The 25,899-nt window shown below is 36.8% G+C and overlaps 1 protein-coding gene across 8 annotated transcripts in view; it reads right to left on the bottom strand.

Moving 5' to 3' along the window:
• Positions 1-1,066: 1,066 nt before the first annotated feature.
• The window catches only part of TXNRD2 (thioredoxin reductase 2), a 37,753-nt gene continuing 12,920 nt past the window's right edge, over positions 1,067-25,899 (bottom strand). For 3 of the 8 annotated variants that reach the window (XM_074844416.1, XM_074844419.1, XM_074844418.1), the window contains exons 11-17: positions 25,312-25,486; positions 16,568-16,704; positions 11,113-11,208; positions 10,546-10,638; positions 9,160-9,231; positions 6,499-6,596; positions 1,067-4,246 (exon numbers count right to left, since the gene is read on the bottom strand). In XM_074844416.1, coding sequence (XP_074700517.1) covers positions 4,123-4,246; positions 6,499-6,596; positions 9,160-9,231; positions 10,546-10,638; positions 11,113-11,208; positions 16,568-16,704; positions 25,312-25,486 — 795 coding nt within the window. In that variant the 3' untranslated portion in view covers positions 1,067-4,122. The other 5 variants (XM_074844417.1, XR_012625672.1, XM_074844420.1 and 2 more) reach the window with 5 other exon arrangements.

Raw genomic sequence — 25,899 nt, 5'->3', positions numbered from 1 at the left:
CAAAACATAATTGTACACAATACCTTCGCACCGAGAACAAGCTATCATTAGGTATAATATAAACGATGCAGTATATTCAATTCCTAATTTATAAAGATTATTGTCTATATGCTTGTCTGTTATTCTTGTTTGCTTCAGGATTAAGTGGTATATGAAAGTAAGGAAAAACCACATCAATAATTATGCTTACCTTATTCCCTTTTTTAGCCACTGTTCCTAGCTATCCTAATTAGTTAGAACCTGCAATGAAACATTCCAGGAAATTAAAACATATTAAAAATGCAGAAGTAAAAATGTCTTTAAATACAATAAAGTCAATATTCCTTCTCATCACCAAATCCAGGGCATACACTGAGGTAATATTAAACTAGCCTATTTCAGAAGCTCAGCATCTACCTGACTTATTGGGAACTTCTCAAAGTAAGTAGATTTAAAGAAATAAAAGAAAATTGAGATTAATTTGAACAATGTAGTCCCTTTCTTTTCTGACAGAGAAGTTTCTCAGAGGTTTTAATCACATTTCGCTAGTTATTTCCTAATTAATTTTCCAACATTTTTACCTAGCAGTACCCATAACTACTATTTGGCTTTGCTGCAATGCGTTTTTCCCACTCATGTTCTAGTTTAAAACCTGAAGTGAATAGCTAATGTAGATTAGTTTAGCCCTGTATAATACTCTGACTGCGCTGTATTTCAAGGGAGTTTACTCTTGACAAGTCTTAAAGAAGCATGTCAAGACACACAAACTGTGAAAATACCTGTTAGACCTCCTTAGCTGGAAATAAATGGGACAGTATTTGAAACCATACTTACCAAGTCTAGAGGTTCTCTTAATTTAATTATTTTAAAATAAGAAGGTCATCCAGCCTGGAATAATCTCCATGGCTATTCAGTTTACACATCAGAGACAGACAGGTATCAGCATTTCCTTATTAAAAGCTCTGAGTCCTTCTACTTCTTCATTTCCTTAACACATATCTCAACCAAGAGAAACAGCATTAATATCAAAAAGAAATCTTTTGTAAGCAGAATCATATGTACAAAATTAAACAAATACAATCAAACATTTACTAGGAAAAAAAATTCTTTATTAATTCATTAATTCACAACACAATAAATATTGGGATCATACATATGAGGGACCCAGCAATGCTCAGACTTGTTTGCACCACGGTGTGGTTTGACAAACAAGCCTTCATCAGCTGGCATCCTGAGAAGAAGCCTGACTAAATTTTTTTTTTTTTTTTTTACATTTTCACATATAATCAGTAATTTGCAGTGTACATCAGTCATTTCAATTGACATTAGTCAGGCTTTTAAAAACAAATCTTAAGGACCATCCCTGGCAAATCCTTCAGGAAAAAAAGCACAATCATGGTGGTTGTCATTACTCTGTCTTGCTGTTGATTCTGACATTAGGGTTATGTAGGTGTGAATGTATGTTTAGTTTTACTTCAGGGGGGCAACAACATTTTCCACTAAACGAGGAACAGAACTAGGCTGTTCAAGATACAGGATCAGTTTTCATGCAGTCCACTCAGCAACTCTAAAACCAAGAGTTCTATTACTTCTGAGAACGACAACATGCCTTAGTTTCACACTCCACATATACCGAGGACACGTTTCCTTGAAATCTCTTTACTTGTTGTCCCAAGTAATTATTTTGAACTTATGATGAATGAAATTAACTCATCTTTCCATTGATTTGTCTGTAGGGGCAGACAACTCAGTCCACTGGATGCACTGGTGGGGCAGAGAAGAGAAGCAACTTTCACATGGTTAAACACCAATGTTTTCATTTATGGGTACAAAAGGAACTGTAATAGGTAATCACTAGAAAAAAAAAATAATCTTGCATGCATACACATTACAGTTTAGTCAGAGGTGGGATATTTCTCACAACAAAATCTCTATAGACTGAGATGCTCAGTATCACAGTGTTTTGAAATATTAAATAAAACATTTTAAAAAAAACCCTAATTTACTATGAACATTTTTTTGTAAACAGCTGGAAAAATCTAGTAGGGTTTTTGGCTGTATCATACTCATGAGACCTTTATTAAAGGAAACAGGAACTTCTGAATGTGCAAATGTGCACACATTTATATATAGATACAAAATTTTCATCATTTCTTCTAAAGGCAGTTGCAATATTCAGGCAGTGTTTCAACTACACTTCCACTCACGGTATTTCTTTTCAACTACAAACTTATGGATGACTTCATAGATGAAAAATTGCATCAACAGATCTGATAGGGAATGCCACTTGCAGACAAACTGCATCACCCCTTCCTCTTTTACAGATCAGAAATATGGACCAAAAAATTGGGAAACTGTAAAAAAAAACATTTAAGATTTCTTTTGTTGTTGTTCAAGTCAGAACAAATCTTTGAAAATGGAGTTATCTAGTATCAATGAGAGTGTGATAAATGCTTTTGCATCATATTTTAGAAGGAAGTTCTGATCACTTTTTGTCTAATTGTCTGACAGGTACAATTCTCATGGTAAAAAAGACTTCACAGTTGAAATAAACCAACCGTTTGTCTGTGTTGCATGCTGCAGCAGTTAAATAGCAATCAAATTAAAAATAGCAAAGGTATAAATGATCATCAGACTATTCTTCCAAACTGTGCAACAAGCCGAAGGACAGCTATGAAAATATGAAATTACACACACAAAAAACCTGATATAAATTATCTGCAAAAAGGATACATTTTGTTTCACCTCAGACTGATCCCTTCTTTTCCTACATGCACTATTGTACTGTAAAGGGTGCAAGAAACTATGCATATCAAAATGTTGGCAGCTGCAACTTGGATTGAAATTCAGTGCAGTTTGTTTTGTGTTTGCCTTTGTCAGGCTACCTATTTAACAGGGTTCCGAAAAAGAAGCTTCACTATCAGATTTCTGTTTCTTTGTTGCCACAAATTAGCCAGCATCTCCCCCTTCTGGATAGCAGGAAAATAAGCAGAAATTTGCAACAGATTAATGCTTTTTTACCCTGGCCAATACTCAAAAAAAAAAAAAGTAGTTTGCAGATAATTATTTTCTATCTTTGTTCTGAGCAGGACCATTTCTTTTCTAGATCACTGTTTAATATAGTTCCCTTCATTAACATGTTTTATTAAAGCCAGACCTAAATCCATTCAGATGTAATATCCAGCTCGTCAGTGAGAAAATCTTAAAAACAAACCAACAGAATGCATTACTGTGTCAGCCAGACTTCTGCATTCTATAAAACAGAAAATGCTGCATGAGTTGGATTATTAGTGGTTTTGATTCTACTTGTCAGTGTTGCTTAATATATGGTGTTCAAGCAGTAATTTGTGAGATATGTCAATTTAATTTGAACTGAACCGCATTAGAAATTTCAAAAATAGGCAGAGAACTCACTATAAAATACAACTCTTTCTTTAGCACCTCTGAGCTCATTCATTCTCAGCCATCACCATAATGTTATGACCAGGCTGCCACTGATTAATCCATTGGGATTCATCCAGTAGCAGAACAGCTTCAGTGATAAGTGATTTTCTATTAAATTCCTGTACATATTACATTATCAAGAAAAAAACCAAGCATGACTGCTTACCCACTGCGATGCACTCTGAGGATTTGCTTTTACTAGTGAGTACAGAGTCTCAGTGTTCAAAATTAGGATCGGTAATGACTTGTCCAAGTACTTAAGAAGGAAGTATCATCACCAAAATTCTAAGGTAGGCTCTGTCTGATTCCTAGCATCTATATGAACATTATGTGAGACAGTTTTGTTGGCAGTCACTCATGCCAACAGAGAAAGTCAAATGAAAACTGTTTAATTTTTAGATGGCCTTAGATGTCACTGGCTTCAGTTATATATGTGATTATTCTCTAGCTCCCAGCAAAAGAAGAGTTACAGACACTTTGAAAGAGAGAGATTTGGTACAGCAGGACTGCATGGGTTTTAGAACTGCGATGGTGCAAGGACAATTTCTTTGTCTGGCTATAAGAAAAAGCTGTCTACTGGGAGAACAAGAAAGATTCCTGGAACTCGAACCATTAAAACTGTTTCAACTCTAAGTGCCCCTTTTCTTTACAAATATATTTTGTGCTTTTTTTCCTTCTTTCCAGGGATGGTATTTAACCTCAGCAGCCTGTGACTGTTGCATCCAAGCCAGAACGCTTTGTAATGTGCAACTTGGTAATTTCTTCAGCACAGGTAGGGTGAATGCCAATTGTCTTCATTAGTTGAGGATACGTGGCACCACATCTACCAAAAAAAAAAAAGGACCCACAAAGTCAAACACTCTTCACCTGAAGCGGCTAGAATGTCCTAAAACATCAAAGTAATTCTGCTCTTGTCCATTTTATCAGGTAGAGAAGTTGCATTTATTCTTCAAACAATACTGTCTATTATTTCTCAGGCACTTACACAACAACATTTAAATGCCCAGCTTCACAACTCTGTTAGATAGGGAAGAATTGTCATAAGAGTTGAGACAGAGAGAATTAAGCAATTTACCCCAAGTCACAACTGAGTCTATGTCAAAACATATGACAAAACCATAGCCTTCAGCTTTTCTTGTACATACAGGTGTGTTTCACTAACTCTGACTCCAGATGGAAAAACACACACATCCACACAGAGGAAGAAAATCTTAATTAGGACTGCTGAAAAGAATCTGCTGAAGGAAGTAATACCAGAATATTCTTCCATGATCTTAGAGAATGCCTGGTGCTTACAGGGAAATTATCAGTGTTACAAGCAGGAGGAAAAAGTCTCTCGTTTGAAAAAACAAAACAAAACAAACAACAAAACCCCCTTGAGCTAAAATCCCACTTGCTTAATTCCTTTACTTGTCCAATAGTATTCTTAGACTTGACGACTTTCCTTTGAGCTGCTATTACTGGCAGGTCATGCTGTAAGAATAGCCGAAATGGCCCTAAATTTAACAACTGTTTCAAGCCCTCTATGGAATAATGTTCCCTCCCTTTACAAAACACAGGGAAAAGAGACACAGATGTCTTCTGGTGTCCCCATTTACATTCAGAAAAGCGCTGACAAGCAAAAAATCATTGCTGAGCACAGATGTTACTGGAGTGCTAAGTGGGGAGGGAAGATGGAAGATCATCCTTTGGAGAGGCTGAAGTAAGACCTAATATTTGACAAAGGAGAGCAGCAGCTCTTACAGCGGGTGTTCCACACTGAAAGCTCTGGATTTGTGAAATACAATAGAAACCAATACAAGAATCTGACCTGCTGAAAACCTCTTACTGTGGCTGAAGTTTTAATTTCCCTCAGGCAAGGCAGAAAAGCACTCCAGTTTCATGTGCTTCCTTTTCATTGGTTATTTTGGATAAAACTTCAAAACAATGACATCCTAAAAAATGTAGTTCTAGAATCTATACCACTGGCAATTAATGGACTACAAACACATGTTGAAAATGTGTACTGAGGGTACACTGCAATCAGTGATTTCCAAGATATTCTTCACATGATACTTGCGGTCCTGCCTTCTTAATCCTTTCTGCTTTTCATTTATGCTAGTCACTCACAACCGTAAGACTAAAACTGCAATAAAATGGTGATGATATTTAGGAAAATGAACTAACACCACAATTGGGGGTGATTTCTTGTGTCCCAGCCTACTTTCTTCAAAGAGGAGTTAAAAACTATGATTTAGTAATGTTAATACACGAATCAACATTTCTGAGGATGTGAATCAGCAATAAGAAGGGAAATGAAACAACAAATAAGAAATAATTGTAGCACACAAGAGGCATAGCAGGAATTCTCCATTTAACCAGAGAAGACCCAGAATCATTCCCTACTTCTTCAATGGAAGGACTTCTATATCGAGCAAAATCTTAAAAAAGATCATATCGCAAAGGTTCACCTACTTGGATAAGATTGTTATTGTAATTATCAGATAACTGGAGACAAAAGTACCTCCCCCTCTCCCATCATCCTACAGAGGTTTCTTTCTTACCTTGTCATATTATGGTTAACTTATACCCCAGAAATACAAAAATTCATGCAAATCCTTGAGGAGCTTTTGAGGATCAATGCTGTGCACATTTAAAGATGAGATTAGGAAAGGAAATGCTTAACAGGTGTAAAGAAAGGTTTTTATGAAAAGCACAAATATCCTTTTAAAGAAGTGACTTGCAAAACTATATGGTGATTTCCTATCCTGTGCACAGAATACGAAAGAAGCTACAGTGAGAAAACTAACAGTAGTAAGTTAATGCACAATTTTATTTTCTGCTTTAACTATACCAAGCCAACAATATATTTTTCTCAGTTGTTCCTTAACTATATGCAGTATTCCAGTAACTAAATCCAGTACATCTTAATGAAGAACTGCGGTATTTTTAGTGAAAATATGTGCAATACTACATAAAAGTAACAAAAAGCATGGATTCTTTATAGTGTTGCCAAAACTAGGCAGCTATCTTTTATAATCTTACAATAACTTAAAAAGCAGGCTTTAGAAACTAGAGACATTCTTTTGTACTTACTTGATTCCAAGAGCAAATCCTTGAATAACTTCGCCTGCATTTGGTCCAATGAAATGAAGGCCAAGTATTCGTTGCTCTCTCTCTCGTAAGCACACCACCTGAAAACAATACATTACATAGAGATCTTTTCTTAGAACATTTAAAGATAAGGCATGAAGTTGAATTAAATGAAACTGAAGTGCCCCGAGATCCTAGTTCAGCTGTTTATTCCCAGTGTGCCAAGAATTTACGCACTTGCTTAAGTCTTACTGACTTCAATAGGTCTTATGCTTGTCCTTAAGCACCTTCCTGAATTGAAGCTTTATTAGTGTATTTGTTTCAGACTTCAGGGAGCCACTAACAACGATAATTGGTGGTAAATTTAATACTTTGTTGTTTGCCATGTGTCTGAAACCCTCACAATACCTTCTGTTGTCTAGTAACCAGACTAGTGTTATTTTGACACTGAATGGCCACCTTAGCCATTCTCCAAGGCTGTGCAGTTATTCTCAGTGGTTAATCAGCTGTATTTCCAAAGATGACCGCTAGCAATTATAGGATATTTTGTGCCTTTGTGATTCAGTCAGTAAACACTTACAGCAGCATATTTGGTGAGATACATTTACCACATCAGCCACATAACCTAAAAAGGAGTCAAGCCTTGGAAGCAGCTGAAGATGAAGGTGAGTTAATAAGTGTGTGGGAGGGCCTGAGTCACTGCACACTTAACTTTTATTAGAGAACTTAATGAAAAATTTTTAGTTCCTTTAAGGACACCATCTCTATAATTAAGAAAGGAAAGTCAGTCCCTGTGTCCTCCCATCAAGCATTAAATCATCACTACTCTAAAGGCTTGGATTCTTTCATTAGGAATCCCAGGAACAGTAGCAATCCTAAGGTGGTACTTTAAATATTGAGGAGTTTTAAAGAAAAAACCCTCTTGCAATAGAGTTTGAAACTCTCAAGTTTAATGTTTGGTCATGTGTTTTGGGAGTTTACTAAGGACTATCATAGAATTGCAGAACAGTTTGGGCTGGAAGGGACCTTAAAGATCACCTAGTTCCAACGCCCCTGTCATGGGCAGGAACACTTTCCACTAGCCCAGGTTGCTCAAAGCCCCGTCCAACCCGGCCTTGAACACTGACTGCCAGGGAGGGGGCAGCCACAACCTCTCTGGGCAACCTGTTTCAGTGCCTCACCACCCTCAGTGTGAAGAACTTCTTCCTTATATCTAATTTAAATCTACCCTCTTTCAGTTTAAAGCCATTACCTTTTGTCCTATCACTACCCTCCCTGATAAAGAGTCCCTCCCCAGCTTTCCTGTAGCCCCCTTTAAGTCCTGGAAGGCTGCTGTAAGGTCTCCCCAGAGCCTTCTCTTCTTCAGGCTGAACACCCCCAACTCTCTCAGCCTGTCCTCATAAGGGAGCTGCTCCAGCCCCCTGATCATCTTCATGGCCTCCTCTGGACCCACTCGAGCAGGTCCATGTCCTTCTGATGTTGGGGCCCCAGAGCTGGACGCAGGACTCCAGGTGGGGTCTTGTGAGAGCAGAGGGGGAGAATCACCTCCCTCGACCTGCTGGCCACACTTCTCTTGATGCAGCCCAGGACAGGGTTGGCTTTCTGGGCTGGAAGTGCACATTGCCGGGTCATGTTGAGCTTCTCGTCAACCAGCACCCCCAAGTCCTCCTCCTCAGGGCTGCTCTCAATCCATTCTCTGGCCAGCCTGTATTTGTGCTTGGGATTGCCCCAACCGATGTGCAGGACCACATGATATTGACTATATTCAATATAATCCAACAACTATTATGTTATTACTACTTCACCCTCAAATATTTACTTTCATTGACATAATTCAAAGGGAATAGCTGAAAAAAAGTAGCGTCATCTTAGTTGCACTGATACTTGGGACAGTTAAGGCAAGCTGCTAAGGCACTCATACAAATCAGATGTGACAAAAGATAGAAAAACTGGTTGCAACTATTAACAATGGATATTCCTTACATAACACAATAGCAACATAATAATTTGTGATGGACGTACAGAAGTTACTACATTTATTCAAAAAAGATTGTTCCCTGATACTGAGGAGAAAAGAAAGAAAAAATACCAACACTACACTTCACCTTATCTGTGATTCTCTATTATGGGCAAGTGCATCAAAAACCTTTTCAACACTGAAGCAACTGGATTGCTCTAGGAGAAGATACATTTCAAGTCCAACACTTTGGTCTAAACCAGGATGTTATTGTTTTCGTGAGTAAGACTGAACAGCTACTCTAGTTTTGTAAGCCTAATGCTTAATTTTTTTGAAGGTAATCTACTTTCCTCAAAAGATGACAACTCAAGTATTACATATAACTAGTTAAGAACTTTGCTGGGGGAAGCAGAGATTAATCTCTCTAGAATTTGGAATACTTCTTAGGACCTTAAAAGCAGTTCAAAGATGGTATCAATCAGTAAAATGTCAGCTCTGAAAAATGCTAATATCTGTAAAGCAGTTTCAAGATGCAATGGCATATGTAATGAATATTAAACATTTGAAGTTACACTAGAGAAACAGGCTGTCACCAAGAAAATATCTCATCCATCTTGAGAGGTTTTTTTGCCAAACAGTCCTTAAAGCTGGCTGTACTGTATCTCTTGTTTTAAGTTAAAAGCAAGTTAAAAGCTCACATCACTCACTTTCATATAGCATTGAGTTGCATCTCTTTCAGCCACTGTAAACTCTAAAGGTTTATAATACGCATGGTATACCTGGTAGGGAAACCAATAACATTTTGTGTTAGAGAGTACTATTATGTCAAAAACTGCTACTTATTATTATAACGACTACATATTTATAATGCTGTAGAAAAAACTGATTTATTTATAACTGGTTCATTATTTTAAAGAAAAATATGGAAAGCACAGTAACAGTTTAACATAAACCTTTCTTAGAGAACCATTAGATTGAAAACAAAACTGAAAAAAAAATCACAAATAATCATGTTACTCAAACCACTGCCCCAAATTAAAAATGTTAGTTTTGTTCCTTTAAGCTTCTCCTAAAAGCTTAATACCTTGCTTACTGAAAGTAACGAAACCCAAGCTTTCCATATCTATAATAAGGTATACCACAAGACAACCCAAACTCTATTGTTTGCATTCTGAATAGTAAATGCTTATTTTCTCATTAATGATTTTGCCTGGGGCTCCAAGCTAAATCCATCAGCTGAACTCACTCTCCAATACATACATGACATCAGCATCTTATGACACACACACCCCAACTGTCTGCCTTAATCAGATGAGAACAATTGTTTTACAGTAATTCATATCATTCTAGGTGGCACTAGCATCCAGAAACTCAGATAAGAGTTCTGGGACAGATTTTTGAAGTATAAATTATATTTCAGAATCATAAAAGATAAAACTAGTAACTGACTAGTCATGAAGTATGGAGTTTTGTATTTCCATAGTTTATCGAGTCTTATGATGACAGTCTTTTTGATCAGTGAATAAAGATAACACAAGATATCTTTTCAAGTGTGACTTGTTTGAATTTTGTCTTATTATACAGTGATTGTGAATTTCTTCATCATGAGTACCTTAATCTCATTCCTCATATCAGAGGGCTGGTTGTGAATATATGCCATAACAGATTTCTACATCAATATGCAATGCCCAGGCATATTACACCAAGACATTTTAGCCACAATGACACTTAGCAGCTTGTGTGAATATTTCTGGGGACATCCCAGAAATTTAGACTATAGAACCTGATCAGCAATTCTGAAAATTAAAAGGAACATAACCATTATTTAATGATGCTGCACAATATAACTTACTAAAAAGGCAGCTAGCTTAAAGCTGTCACACCCTATCAATACTTTTAAGCCCACTAGATAACAGTTTCCATTGTGACCTGCTGCAATAGTTTTAAAGTCCTGAGCTTTTCTGAATACACCAACTCCCTAACTGCAAACAGTATTTTGGGGACCAAAAATTTTGCCTGATAGAACAGTGAAACTTCTGTCTTTTCATAGTGCAACTCTGACACCAACTATAAAATTAGAAGTATTTTCATACCTCAATATTATCTGATCCATAACATCGCACAGCCATTTCTTCCGACAGTCCAACACAACCATATTCCAAGGGAGTGAAAACTGTAGTAGGTACCTGCTTGCAAGGAAACAGAAAGTGTTACTGTTGAAGCATATGAAGCAGCTGCACGGCAGATACAGGGGAGACTTTTGCATGACCGAGAAGTGTAGCTCTGTCACACACATTCAGAATCATAGAATACCAGGTTGGAAGGGACCTCAGGGATCATCTGGTCCAACCTTTGCTGGCAAAAGCACAGTCTAGACAAGATGGTCCAGCACCCTGTCCAGATGAATCTTAAAATTGTCCAATGTTGGAAAATCCACCACTTCCCTGGGGAGATTATTCCAATGGCTGACTGCTCGCATTGTGAAGAATTTTCCTCTTGCGTCCAATCAGAATCAACCCAAGAGCAACTTGTAACTATAACTTGACTGCTGTCAAAGCTAGATTCCAGAAGACAAAATGCAATTCCTTTAAAAATTCTTAAGGAAAAAAAAAAAGCATAAGATTTGGTTTTTATTATTGAAAAAAGAAATAACAACTCACATTGTCATAGTCCATCAATTCTGAAGACTGGCCAAAAAGACGCTGAGCCAGCAGTTTTCCTGCAGCTATTGCTGTGGGTGTTAATTCAGGACGGCCCTAAGAAGAAAGCACAAAGATTTGTTTTAACTAAGAGAGAAGTAGCATCCAAGGATTTCTCCTGGGACAATGGTCAGAGGAAGGCCAAATCTTTGGAATTCCAGTCTAGTAGCCAGGGCTCCAAATAGAGAAGGCAGTAATAATTTTTGTCCAAACATGCTTTTAAGTCTCTAAGTTTAATATCTGTCTTAACAGGGGGGAACAAATGCCATGAATGTGTCAAAACCTTCTATCTTATCATGTCACCTATTCAAAAGCAGAGGATATTCACATGCTAACCATTCACTTTCCCCCTTCTTTTCACAGTAAGTCATCAAGAAATTTTTCAGATGGTCTTTTTAAAGCAGGAAAAGCCTAGTATAAAGCAACAGTGTTTTTATAATATCAGACCTTTTTAAAAAAAGTCTTCTGTCACATTTTTACAGAACACAGGCACAAAACTTTCCTATTTGTAGGCACTCTTACTGACTTCCTATGTTGGTCCTGGACTGGAGAAGTGGAACACTATTTTACTAGCTCTGCAACCTATATGTTGAGTTGGTCCTAGTCTCAGGCTCTGGTATTAGAAAGGGGCTTCAAAAGGATTGCTGTTAGCAAATGCTAACTTCCTGCAAGTGAGTAGTGGAATGATAGCAGCATATGACCAGGACATGCTCCAGTTCAAGACATGAGTCCTGGCTACTTTTTATATCCAAACAGGACTATGCAGTGTGTCAGAACCCTAATTTTGAGTGCTGGCAGTACAATACCACTGGAGCATCAGAACTCCAGTGCTAGTTTTAAGGAAGCCAGAATATTTTGCAGATTGAAGTAAGGCATTTTCAAAGGCGTTTTTTGAAGTCCAAGGAAGAACAGTCCATGTAAGTTAATAAGATCTAACAAACTTCATAAATGTAGTAAAAAGCATTATTTAAGAGTTCATCCAAGACATATCATCCAGGTACTTGTCTGAGATGAGGAAAGAGGTCACAAATCTAGAAGGAATGATGTGGGGACATAAAAAAGCCATAACTGAAAAACACCTCTGTGGGACAACAGGGAATACTTTATAAAACGTGTGAATCTTTGATTCATACAGGTCCTATCTAGATACAACAATTGTCACACTCCTGCAAAGCCCCACTTCCAATACGTCATCCAATAAGCCCTCAAAAACAGTCTTCAGTAGAAAATAAAATAAGGATTCCCCACCACACACATTCAAGTTTTTCAAACTGCTTTTTTCATTATCCTAAAGTTTTTTAGCATGTACTGGAATTCATTCCTCTTTTCTGTATGTTGCTAGATAGATTCTGTACATGATATTAGCTACCATTTACTTCAATAACACATACCGTATCAATTATTTGTATATTAATGTGCATTTATGCTTTTATCTGTACTAATGACCACTTGAGTTAAAACTTCCATTGCAAAAAACCAAACTGCAACAACATTATGTCTAACCTGATAACAGAAACTACAATTCTAATTGTTAATGAAGACTAACCTATTTTTCCCCACAGCTCATGACAAATTACAAAACTGAAAATCTACCCCTTTTTTTCCCCCCTAAGATCCATCAAGTCATGCTTTTTGAAATCCAGCATTTTGACTTTCAAGTCTGTAAATGTCATTTACCAGATGAAATTTGCCATTTGTTTTTTCTTATACACATTTGCCTGAAACATGGCTGCCAATCATTTCTGTAGCAGGAAATACAGATGTTGTTTTGGCATTCCAGAACTGAATAGAAGATTGAAACGAGAGATAAAATTGTGAAAGCACTGCCATGCATTCCATAAAACCCAACTAATTACTAAAACATCCATGCAGATAAAGCCAAATTTCTCATAAACAATGACTTAAAGACCTTCCTTGGTAAATATTTGAAATGAACATTCACTTTGCAGTCATGTGTAGAACTACTCTGCTGATTATTATGGATATGAATTGTTCATAAGAATCCTCCAATGCATTATACATTTAAGAGAGATGGCTCCTAAGAGAGTTTAAAAAGCTTTGAAGTTATGTGTATTTGTTCTAACACAACTCTTTTTGGTCTTATTTCTATTCAAAGCAACATACTGTACATTCCACCTTCTCTACACATCTTTGTTATAACACCCTTTGAAATATGACAGATGTATAGCGGCATGACCATATGATAAACCTCCTTCTGAGAGAATTTCTTTATAGTGTGTGCCCTGCTTTTCAACAAGAATACTACTGGACGAAGAATTTTTAACACAGAGAGTTTATATCAGCACTGAAAAAAATTCAAACTAAAATTCCAGCCTGATCTTCCTCATCCTGATTAGAAAAGATGAAAATGCCTAAATGCAATTTCACCTGTCAGTTGAAAATAGTATTTTGCTAAAGCTTGAAAAACTTTTTTTGAGGGTAGACAAACTGACTGACCTCTGGACATTTTTTCCCCCCTTTTCTCCAGATGAACAGCTTGAATAACATTAGGATTCCATTTGCCATACAAGGGTGCAACAAGACACCCATGCACACATAGTTTCCCATTTGTGCCAGCTGTGTATGACTCTAAAATGAAAACAGTCAATCTGAGCATATCAGGAAACTTGCCTTTCCCCTCTCTCAGTCCCCTTCCAGCCAGGGCACTGAATTAAAACAAAAAAAAAAAAAGTAGTTATTACTATTTGGTAGCAATTTAGTGTCTATTCAGTGTGGTGTAGTAAAGGAAGGAGAAGGAGGGCTTGAGAACTACTTGCAAAGGTATGAGCAATAGCACTTTATGGTAGCAAAGAGACTCTGACAGGGAGAGAGCAGAGCAAAGAGAAATTCTGAGCAGGAACACTGAATAAAAAAGATCTTATTCTTATAAGCAATATTAGGGGTCACTGATGCTCATTCACAAGAAACAAGATGCCCCTTCCTGTGCTCTTTTGGTAGGCCTCACCCAGAAAGTATCACACACCAATTTCTACAGCTTTGCAGTTCTCAGCAGGATGCACTTGATTCTTCTGTATGTATTCTTTGAGATGTGCATCAACAGAACTTTCTTTCACTGCTGATTCCCATGCCAATGAAATTTATTATCTAAATTAATTCTGCTTTAAAAAAAAGAGACAAAATTAATTTAAGTATTCAAATAAAATAAACTTAATTGCTTAGCAAGTGGAATTACATGGCTCACATTGTACTGGAGTCAGATAAGATAATGGCAATAATTCCTTCCATCTTTAAACTCTATAAATGTATGAGTACAATACCGTGATTTCTTTAATTCCCTGTATTAAGCCCATATGCAGGTAAAAGCTTAAGAGAATATTTCTACAGAGCACTGATTTAACTCTGTTTTTTCCCCAGCTGTACACTGGACATAGTATAAAACTGTTGCTGGTTTTAACGCTTACATTTAAAAGTGCCTACTGAACAACTCAAGTTCAAAAATCTGCACTAATGAGGACAAAAGCAGGAAAAGGAAATCCAAGTTTTCACAACAAAATGAAAACGATGAATAAATGAAGACCTGATTTTTTAGATCCAGAGTAGGAAAGAGGAGAGCATCCTGCCTCCTCCTGTCTTATATTTCTTACTTAACTAAATCCTCAAAGGGCAGAAGACAAAAAGCACCCAAAAGGAAATTACTTGCCCAAAATAACAATGCAGATTGGCAGCAAAATGAGCAATAGAATCTAAGGCCTTGCCAGCATTGCCTCTAACAAATGCTTCTTGGATGAAATTAAAAAGAAAAGTTTGGAAACCAGGAGGCCCAACCAAGGTATGTATCAGGGACAAGCAGGTGTAGGAGGTCACTGTGAGCAGAAAGAGGACTTCATGAAATATCCCAGAGCAAGAAGTGACAAGTACAGAGGGAACCTGTATGTGAAGTGAGAAGAAAGGAGAGGAACTGTACATAATCCCCAAACTCTGAGTGACTGGACAGGACAGAGAAGCTGTGGAGAGTAATTAAAAAAAAAAAAAAAAAAGGAGAAATAGCTGAGCAGGAAAGAGTTTTAACACAGTTTAAAAGGAAATGGCAAGTCATTTGCATGAAGATGGAGACAGACAGGAAGAAACACATGTCTACATAGAGGTCAGAAATGGTCATTAGATTTATGAGATTTAAGTGTCTCTGGCAGTTCCAGAGTCCAGTCAGAAATTTGCAAGGCTATTCCCAAGACATTCTGTAACCTGTTACATCTCTTCAAAAACTCAGAGCACCTGTAGGGTTTATAAATTTGAGAGACCTTTAAAAGATGACAGAATGAGAAATCTTTTAAAGGTCTCTCAAATTATACTATATATGGTGTTTGGATGTTGCTACAGATTTACCAGACTTTTAAAAAAAGATGCCTTCACTATATCAAAAAAATCTTGATAGGAAGGCATATGCTCATTTCCATTAAGTTCAACAACAGGTAAGAGAATTCTGTATCTTGCAATGCTCAGCCTCTATATTCTACATGTTGTACAAATTTTTCAGGAACAGCAGGCAGCTGATGAAAACATCTTCCTGTAACTGTATAGTTCAGAATCCAGACAAACATTTTTTTTTATAAAGACAACATATTTGAAGATGCCCAGTTCTCAGAAGATACTCTGAGTTCTTCAGTAAACTGAAAACTGAGAGACTGAAAGTATTTGAGTGCACTTTGATCAGGGTAAGACATGCTTGTCATAGATAACTGTAGATTATCAACAGCACTAGATTAAGGCCAGAGAATTTTTTTTGCATCTATAATAACGAAATTATTTTGCTTAAGTTATAACATCCCCCCCTTTAAAAAAATACCAACAAAAAAACCAAACCCACACCTCATGCTTACCTGGCATAATCATCCACAAATCATGAACACAAGTCAAATTCATTTAGTATTTGCAGCAATTACTTTTTCTTATTCTAGAGGAAAAAACTTTTGTCAGAAGCATTTTGTGTTGGGAAGCAGAAATGCTGTCTTGTGACTAGTCTCAATTAAACCCCAAAATACTAAAAATGGAATTACAGAACTTGTCACAGTCATTCACAGTAAGTGTATTTAACTCCCGAAGGCAAGAACTGCTTTCACTCAGCATTCACAGGCAGCATGAAGTCATATGTCTGAAGTGATAAAAACATTATTAGAAAGATAATTGAAGTGATAAAGACATTATTATTAGCCTCTGACCAATGATGCATTCCCTGATAAACATCAGTAATAATCTCTAATGTTGAGACACTTCACAAGATCCATGTAAAGGAAATCACTGACCCAGGTGGCTGTCATAAACACTACAGCTCTGCAAAATGAAAAAGAGCAAAACACCAAGATATATGCTAGAGCATGACGACATCTGGGGACTAGTTATTAGTCAGGAACAAAGTTGACTTCCTGTTATTGTAAAATAGTTTATGTAGACTCAGTACCTCTGTTATGTCTCCAATTGCATAAATGTGAGGAACAGAAGTAGCTTCACTGGCATCGACAACGATCTTCCCAGTTTCAGAATTAGTTTTCACTCCAATTGTCTCCAAATTGAGAGTTTCAGTGTCGGGGGCTCGGCCTTAAGGAGAAAAAAATAAATTAAAACTATTGGAAAACTTTAACAGTGTTAATCCAAAAAGCTGGAATCCTCCACTGTACGTTTCCAAGAACTTTGTGTTATTTGATAGTCCAAATAGAAACATGACAAAACTTATCTCTTACTGAAAAAGTTGTAAGGATAGAAAGTATGGATATGAATTTCTTTGTGAAAGAAGCTGTATTACTATTGCCTTTACTCAGACTATTTCAGAGAAAGTTATTCTTTAAAAATGTGCAGGACAACATCCACTGCAAAAAGTGCAAAACCCACATGATTTAATATATATTGCATATTCTAAATTCAGTTTCCTAATGTAGCATGAATATGCATATAATAACTAAGCAACTTTGACACTGAAAATTTCTACTAAACATTAATCGAATGGCACTCAATACTAACAAGCAGCCTGTTGTGCACACTAGTGGATAAAAATTATTAATAATGCTGTTGAACATTAAACATTCCTAAAGTCCTCTTTTCTTGTTATCTGATACACTTATCTTGAAGCTTTTTTAGTTCCCTCAGCGTGGATGAAAAAGTTTACCAACTTTGCTTTCAAGTCCTTAATGCTGAGTTATTTAGCTCAAACTCTGTATTTAAGCTATTTCTGTAGAGTTTAGAAACACTATTTTAAATGGATTTAAATATAGATGAGGCAAATTCTATCAAGCCTAGATTTTATTACAGCTTCCTCTTTCAATGATTTTAAATTATCTCATCTTTAAACAAATATTTTTGTAGTGTTTTCTGCATAGAGTTACCACTTAGACCACCGAAGTCTTGATAACATTACACTGAGCTTTCCATACAGCATCTAACAAAGCAATTCCTGACCCAGAAATTGCAATCTTAAATCCTATCCGATTTTTCAAACGTATTTGAAGACTAATAAGCATAGCAGAATTATCAGATACTCCCAAAATCAGTAGGGACACAGAGGATCACTTAGAAAAGATTACCTGAATATATCCAAATGAAGGAAATTTTATGACATTGCATCCGTTTTTGGAGGCTATAAATGAATATGAATATGAATATATCTACGTCTGCATATATAGGCCTCCTTTACGTGTGAGTCATGATTTTGTGTTTGATGTTAATACAGAGCTACAGCAAAGCAAAACAAAAAGGGAAATGTGTTTTCATTATAAAAACAAGCTCTTTGATGTTAATGTAGGAAATTATTAAACAAAAGGAAAACCTGGCTTGTCAATACAGACCTAATTATATGTAAACATATGATTCACTGCTTTATACATCTGCCATATAGCCAGGCCCCCCAAACAATGTCACATCTGAATGCCTCTGTAAAGACTTCTGTGTATTAATTTCATCTGGTGAAACCAACACTTCCTCTGGGAGTACTGACTGAAGCTGTCGGCACTTGGCTATCTGTCTGTCTTCCCTTCTGTTGTCCCCATGGGATGTTGATCTGCTGTTCCTTCTCTGCCCCCTGCTCCCCAGTCCTGATGCTATCAGGCAACAAAAATAATAAACCTCCAGGACCTTATCTTGGCTCGGATGTGAAACAACTTCCTACCGTTGTATTTCTTTGTGTATTGAGAGTAAAGCCTGGATATTCTGCAAATGGACAACTAATGGGGTTTTCTAGTTTCCCCTTTTTCCTGCCAGGCAGAGCCAAGAGAAAGCTTAGCACGCAATGGCAGGCACTGAGAGAGGAAAAAAAGAAAAACTGTCAATAGAGTCATTTAAAGACCTGTGACAACAACAGCTGAGTTTATCAAATCTGCAGGATAACACTTAACCTTTCGATTCCAGTCTATTTTAACATGTGTACAGCTTGGTATTAATAGCTAAGAGTTACAAAAAATGTGTTGCTACTCATAGTGAAATTTCTCTCTCAACTTTGCTGCCTAAATATTATTTCTGAAAGCAAAAACAAAACTTTAAAAAACTGAACTGAAGCTTTATTGGCCTTTAGCCCCATGCTGGCTCACCTCCATAAGCCAGTATTACACTTACTGATCTTGCTTCTCCTCAAATTCAGTAGCTTAGGTCCATGATTATCTAATGTGTCTTGGTAAGTTTTAATGTCAAACTCAGGAAATTCTGGTATTTCCCAACATTCACTTATTTGTATTATAGAATCAGCTCTCACCTTTTCTCAGTAGTATTGGATCAGAAGGACATTTATTTCATACGCATAACTCTTAAGTTTTTTACATTTACAGTTTCAAGAAAGCATGAGTTTACAGCTTATTTCTACAATTCAGAGGGCAATACAAAACTATACCAAATCCTATGAGGCACGCAACACAGAGATGGCCTCCCTCCCCTAAAGCTAAAGCCAGCACGTGTGCTTTTAGTTTGAGGATGTCCACTGCCCTGAAACTGCCACAGAACAAGGAGTGTATGATTGTATAAGACAGAAGACTAGATTTAGATTTTATTCAAAACAGCAAGATATTATGCCAGACATCTAGAAGAAAGATGACAATTCAAATCTGACGCTTAAAAAGGTTACCTGCACTTTTAATACTACATCATAATCTCATCATTATTAGACCCATAAAATAACCACATAGCTGTGAAAACTACACAGATCCCTGCTTTCAGGGCCTGCCCCCATTTGCTTTTAACTTTAGAAGAAAAACCAGTTTTTTGTAAAACCTAACAACATGTCTTCCTAAGGGGGCTGTCAGCCAGCTTAGCTACAGAGAGTGACAAGAGACTGGTTTAAGCACCCATCTTGGATATGTGCTAGGCTGGTTATATTGTGATGTGGCATTTCTGTCTCATCATCTGCTGAGGGGCTCTGGTAACCACACTTGTGCACAGAATAAGGTGAAGGCAATATCAGGCTGCTGTGACCTTCAGGTGTAGGACCTTCAACAGTGGAGACTGAAGCAGCTAAACTGAGAAGAAAGCACAGGAATAGGCAGAGTCAAGTAAGTGGCAGCAGTAAATGAGTGATAGCATACTCTTGCATACAGTAAGATTTCCCAGGGTGATAAAGGTGCAGCTGAAACCAGAATTTTATAATGGGTCTTCTGCAGTTTCTTAATCACAGAAGCTGGAATGTCTGTTTGCCCCCCAGCATTTGAGAAATCCAAACTAGAGTCAACCAAGCATTTTATTATCAGGCATGATACTGTTGATGGCCACTGTGAAGACATTGCAGGGTGACAGGATGGTTCTTCTGGCATAAAACTTAAGCCCAGTAGTCTTCTCCACTTCTTCCCTATACATGGGTATTTCAACACATCACTTTGTAACTTTACCCAATCCAACCTCAGTTTGACCTTCATCAAAATCTCACCTGTGTTCCCAGTCTTGGTACTCTCTCTCATCTTGTTCTGCATGCCTGACACACTCCCCAAATTAGTTTCAAGATCACTACTCTTTCCTCCTTCAAATCCCTCCTCAAAACCCACAAGGTGTTCACTAAAACATAGCCAGCTGTTAATGACTAATAAAGACCAATTCAGTGTAACTAACATTCAGATTACAAGAAAATATCGACCACAGTAAGATTAACTAAGGTGAAAAAAAGTTCAGAACCTTTGCCACATTGAGAGCAGCATGCACCAATTTTACAAGGATGTTTCTGAACATTTCATTCATTACTGATAAACTTTCAGCATGCCTGCCACAATTTGAAAAAAACCTGAGTCTTAGTCAGTGCTAGGGCAGTAACTAGTTCCTTGTCAAGTCTACTGAACTGTACTATCTCTTGTAGCATTGGCTAGTAATACGTATTACACAAAGGAGTCATCTTAGGAGAAAGCTTGTGGCAGCCATGGTGCAATCAGCAAACACCTGGCCATCACCATCCACTGTACATCTAAAGTTCCTTGCATCTGGAGACACGTCGCTTTGGTCCTACCCAAACAACAACAAAAAGCAGCAACTCCAAGTGACATGCAACCAAATGAAAACCTTACACCATGAGACAGACTTCTAACAATTCTATTTGTTCTGTTCTCAACGTCCTGTACAAGGTAAAGCAGGCTGGAAACATTTTCTGAGAGGAAAGCTACAGTTCACCTTTACATTAATTCACCCACTCTAAGCTTGCTTTAACCAAAGGTTTTACACACCCTTAAAGGATGGCTCTGCAATCTCAAAAACCAGTACCCAACCACCATTCCCAAGTGAGGTCATTGGCTTCAATCTCCTAGACACTTACGGGTGAACAGAACCTGTATTCTGTAGAAAATGTCACAGTAATTATACTGGTTTCATGAAATTTGGAATATTTTCCGCAATTTTAAAATTTATTTATACCACCATTCAGGTAAAGGCTAGCCATCACCTATCAACTCAAATAGCACCTTAGCTGAAATAGTTCTGAACCCAAAACATTCTCTCACACGCAGATTAGAGCATCTAACTTTTCCTCAACATGAGGAAGTGATTTTTGTAGTTACAAGCTGGTAAAATAAGTAGCATAAAATAAGAGTTACACTCAAAGTTTATGGGTGGGTTAAACAAAAGAAGGAAAAAGTACCATCTAAGTCCCCTTCAACGCAAACAAATTACTAGCACATTAAAAACAGTCCTGTTGAATAAAGTCTGACAATGTCATTAAAACTAGATATTGGGGAAAAACCTAAAAGCACTGGCTGATGTAATGGGAATGGCAATTTTCATTAGGACTGCAGAAACCACATCTTACCAAGACAGTAATGAATTAAAATTAATGAGAAAGAGACACGGGAAGTTCAGAACAAAGAGCCAGAGCCTCAGCAAACCACATTACTTCAGCACTAACAGTTGTCTAAGATCAACCAAGGTGCATTATTTTTCACTGAATAGTTCAAAGGTTAAAAACTCGATGGCAAGATTTTGTTTGCAAAGACGAATCTAAAGCCCATCCCCTTTTCTATAGGGGCTGGCAGAGATATGCTCACAGGAGATGACAGCGATATTTTACCATATGGGACTTTTCAAAGAAAATCTCCAAACAAAATTTCTGTTTTCTTAGTTAATCCAAACTGATTTGGTTGTGAGACTTGCCGAAAACTACTATTAAAAAAATGTTATGTACTTAACCCTTTATTGATATTGAACAGTGAGGATCTTACTTTACTACACCACAAAATAAATCTGCCAAGCATCCAGTCTGACACAAAGGACAATATGCTTGATAGCACATGATGTGCAACACCTGATACCTGTTCAGCTTTACATTGAACTAAAGTTATAATTCCTTTTTATAGCAAAGATGATATTATTTCAAAGACACACTGGCTTTCCTCTAAGCTTATGAATGCAAAGAAACTTGAAAATGGTTGTTCCACTGTTTTCATTAGGGAGAAAATTCTTTTTGTGAAGCTAAACTTAAAATCTGCTGCTGGTCATTGCTCTTTCTGTTAACAGTTTACTAGCACACTACTTCACTTTCTCTGTGAAATTAATTCTAGGATATTTTGCAAACACCTGCTTAGTTTAATCATCAATTCAATGTTGCTCCTCTACACAGGTATGTAGTAACTCAGTATCTTTTCTAAAGACTTTGTGAATAATCAAATTCCAGTTACAGCAGTGATCTTTTGCCATCTATTGCAAATTCAAACAGAAATACTATATGCCAATTCCTTTTATATATTAGCTGTGTTGTAACTGCAGCATTCAATCCATGGCTTTCAGTCCTCCAATAGCAGAAACAAACATACTCTACAAAGCCTGATCTCCCACAACTTTGCCCCGAAGCTCAGCAGTTGCATCTGTTTATAAAGGTGTCAATCTCTACCCTTTTCTTTAGATGAAGACCCTGTGCAATCTGTACATGCATACACTTACCATTGCTTTGTAGCTCAGGTATATTAGGCACCAAACATATACATTTTTTGGAGTCCTTAAGGGCAGTGGGAATACTATATAATATTTAAAGTTTATTGGTTCCATATTGAACCAAAAAAAATAAATCTCAAAAGCTTATCATTTCAGAATTCTCACAAAAGCAGAAGGCAAAGCACTAGTAAAAGACAGAAAGACGTTAGAAAACTAGACAGGCAGAATCAAATAAAGGTCAAGAAAGCCATTTCACTGATCTGGAATGTAACAGTAGTTACTCAGCAAGGCAACACAGGCTCATAACAGTTACCGACAAAACTTTTGGACTGAAACCTTTAAATTACATTAAAAAGTATCAAAATGAGATTATTTTTGCCTCAAACATTTTGACTGGTTCAAAAAATCTGCTAGAAAAGCAAAAAGAGCATTGTGTCTGCTTTTATTGGCTTATCCATACAAGCAGAAAATTACACATTCCAAAAGATAAACAAAACTCTTCATAGAAACACAATGTAAATTTTTTCAAAGGGCCTACACTAAGAGATAATAGCTTACCAGACTCAAACTATGTCCCACTGTCAGTAAATATTTTTAACATTATTCATAAAATCCTACTAAAATTCCACAACGTGCTTACAAAAATTAAGGAAATATCTGCTGTAATTCAGGCTACAATTAGTTAACAATAGCAACTGCTTTTAACTAACTCTACAAGCTGACTTTCTTCAATCAGTATTGTAACTGGCACATCTGCAGACAGGAAATCCTCAACACTACTAAGTTTCCCAGCCTATTATCTGAGACACCTGGTGTGGGTGTGTTGATACAGAGCAAAACAATGAATCATATCGACTGCACATCAATTAACCAGCTTTAACTGTTAATGTGTTTAATCGTTAAGGGTGGAGTGCCAATTTGAACACTTAAAAAAAAAAAGGCAACACAAAACCTCCAAACCCTCAAACTGTTTTGTAGTTTCTAAATATGGATTGTAACTCAAATCTATGACAAAAATTATAATACATGTAGTTCCACTGTATCTAAATAGCGAGTGGAGTCACAATTCAACTGAGATGCAATAGTATATCATGCAACCTTTTTCCATTATAATTAATGCTAAACTGAGATTTTTTCTTGTTATTTCAATTAAATAGATCTTTTTTGCATGTTTGACAAAAGTAAACAAATTGACTTGATATTTCACAGGTGTGACTCCACCTCGTGTACTTTTACCAGAAAGCTTGAGAAAAACCAAATACGGCATTTAGAAACCCACTTTTTGAAGCATTTTCATCTCACCATGAATATTATTCTACAGTTTTCAGGACTGTCACATCTCCAGATAGCATGACCTTTTGTACTCTTGGCAAGAATTAGTGTCTTTGATTGGTTCTGGTGAGCATAATCCATTATTACAGGCTGTTTCCAGAATTTATAGAAGCCCACTGCACTTCTAAGAGAACAGTAATTACAGTAAGCGAAAGAAAATGTTACAACACACAACTTGCTCTCTGTTTAGGGTAATTAGGAAGATACAAAGCTGACTTAACCAGGGGAAAGGAACAAGAAGTCAACAGATTTAGCCCATTCGGCAAAACACAAAATGCTGTAAATGATTTGTTCGCGTTTCTAGTAATGAATCTATTCTGTGACCACAAGAATTTAACTTTATCTGTTATCAACAAATGAAAGAGTAACACTTCCCCACTACTCAAAAACAGTGATGTCAGATAAAAAGAACAGCATAAAAATGAAGTCATTCAAGGAATTACTAAAGCTGCTAGTAAAATGGATTGTTCTTCTGCATCAAAACAGATTTCTTGTGCAGCAAGATTAAGCTTATTTACTTTGTTCACCAGATATCATCCACTTGCCAAACATCACTACTACCTTTAGCCATCCATTATTTATCTAGAATTACAGATATTCACAAAGCTTTAAAAGAATAGAAGACAAGAGGTCTCCTATTCCGGTGGGCTTGCAGTCCATCTGAACCAATAGAAGAACTGAAGGACCACTCATAACAGCAAACGAGCAGCTTAGGGAGGCAATGCAGAAAGGAGTATTTTTGTTTCTGTGGACTGGAACCTTGTACCATACATCATTTAGTGTGTTAATCCTTACAAGAAGTAGCATTTGACTCAAAGGAGGCAAAAAACAGATTTAATACTGATTTCTGGTGATTATGCCATTTGTCACAAAGTTATCTCAAACTGATTTACTCTGACATCATATGTCACTTTTGAGGGGTCTGAGATACATGAAAGTTCCTAATCAGGTTTCAAAAAGCTCTAAAGTTCCAAGGTTCCCTGCAACGAGCTCAGATTTTTAGGGACAATTATTTCTCTTTCTCCAAATTGCATGATAGCTGCAGTAACAAGCTTAAGCAGCACAGTTTAGAAAAATTCCTAGAAGAAATGGTAGCCTCTTGAACAGGATAAATAGGAACTTGCAGTGAATAGCTTCATGAATATGTCAGAGTATGGACTTAGGGAATACTACCTGTGCCACAGACGTTGCTGGAATTGATGCTCTCACCCTCTAGTAAATGTGAGGAAGACTACATGGTCTTCCATTTATTGCAGCTCATGCAAAAGTAGTTACCACAGATTTCTTCCATTCACTGTAACTTTCACGTGTTTTTAGACTGCAAGTGAACAAGTCAGGCATGCAAAAAAAGAATTTAAAAACTATCAATGTTTAGGTCACTAAATATTTAATATAAAAAAAGGGAGGGGGGCTGTTTGGCCCCATACAACATGATGAGGGGACTTAATTTTCAGAATGGAAAGCACTGCAAATGAATGTTAAGATAATCAAATTTACCTACTGCCCACATCACTGTGTCAAAGGAATCAGTTTCTTCTGTGCCCAGGTCAGTGTTTTTCCAGGTGACTTGCAATCTGTTGCTCTCCAATTTTTCAACTTTGGTTGGGAAACATCTCTTTAAAAATTTTGTGCCATAAGATTCCATGTGCTCAGTTACTAAAGACGCCATTTGCTGTTGAGTAGGGGGGAAAAAAAAGGTTTACTCTTAAGATATATTACCTTTCTAATGCAAAGCCCTCCTTCAGCTGTCTTCATGAATATCCAGTAAATACACTGTGCATTTCAAGCATTCTTTGTCACTTAATTACTACGCATTGTCAACACATGATAATTTATTGAGCCACCATGACCTGCAACTCCATTCCAAGAGGCATCTACATCTGAATATTCAAATTACTTTCAAAAAAGTAAAATAGTGTATGAATAGAATGATTGGTTTTAAATCATTTGTTGCTTATACAAAAATAGCATCTAGAGTATATTCAATTTAACATTACCATAATTACCATTTTCTGGCAGCTTCTTGAGAATTAAATACTTTCATAAAGCTAAGGAAGAAAAATATTTCCCTTTGCCATGACACCT

The sequence above is a fragment of the Strix aluco genome, chromosome 18 (genome assembly GCF_031877795.1).
Source record: "Strix aluco isolate bStrAlu1 chromosome 18, bStrAlu1.hap1, whole genome shotgun sequence".
NCBI lineage: Eukaryota > Metazoa > Chordata > Aves > Strigiformes > Strigidae > Strix > Strix aluco.
The sequence above is the reverse complement of the archived record's forward strand: the minus strand, read 5'-3'. Positions and strand labels throughout refer to the sequence as shown.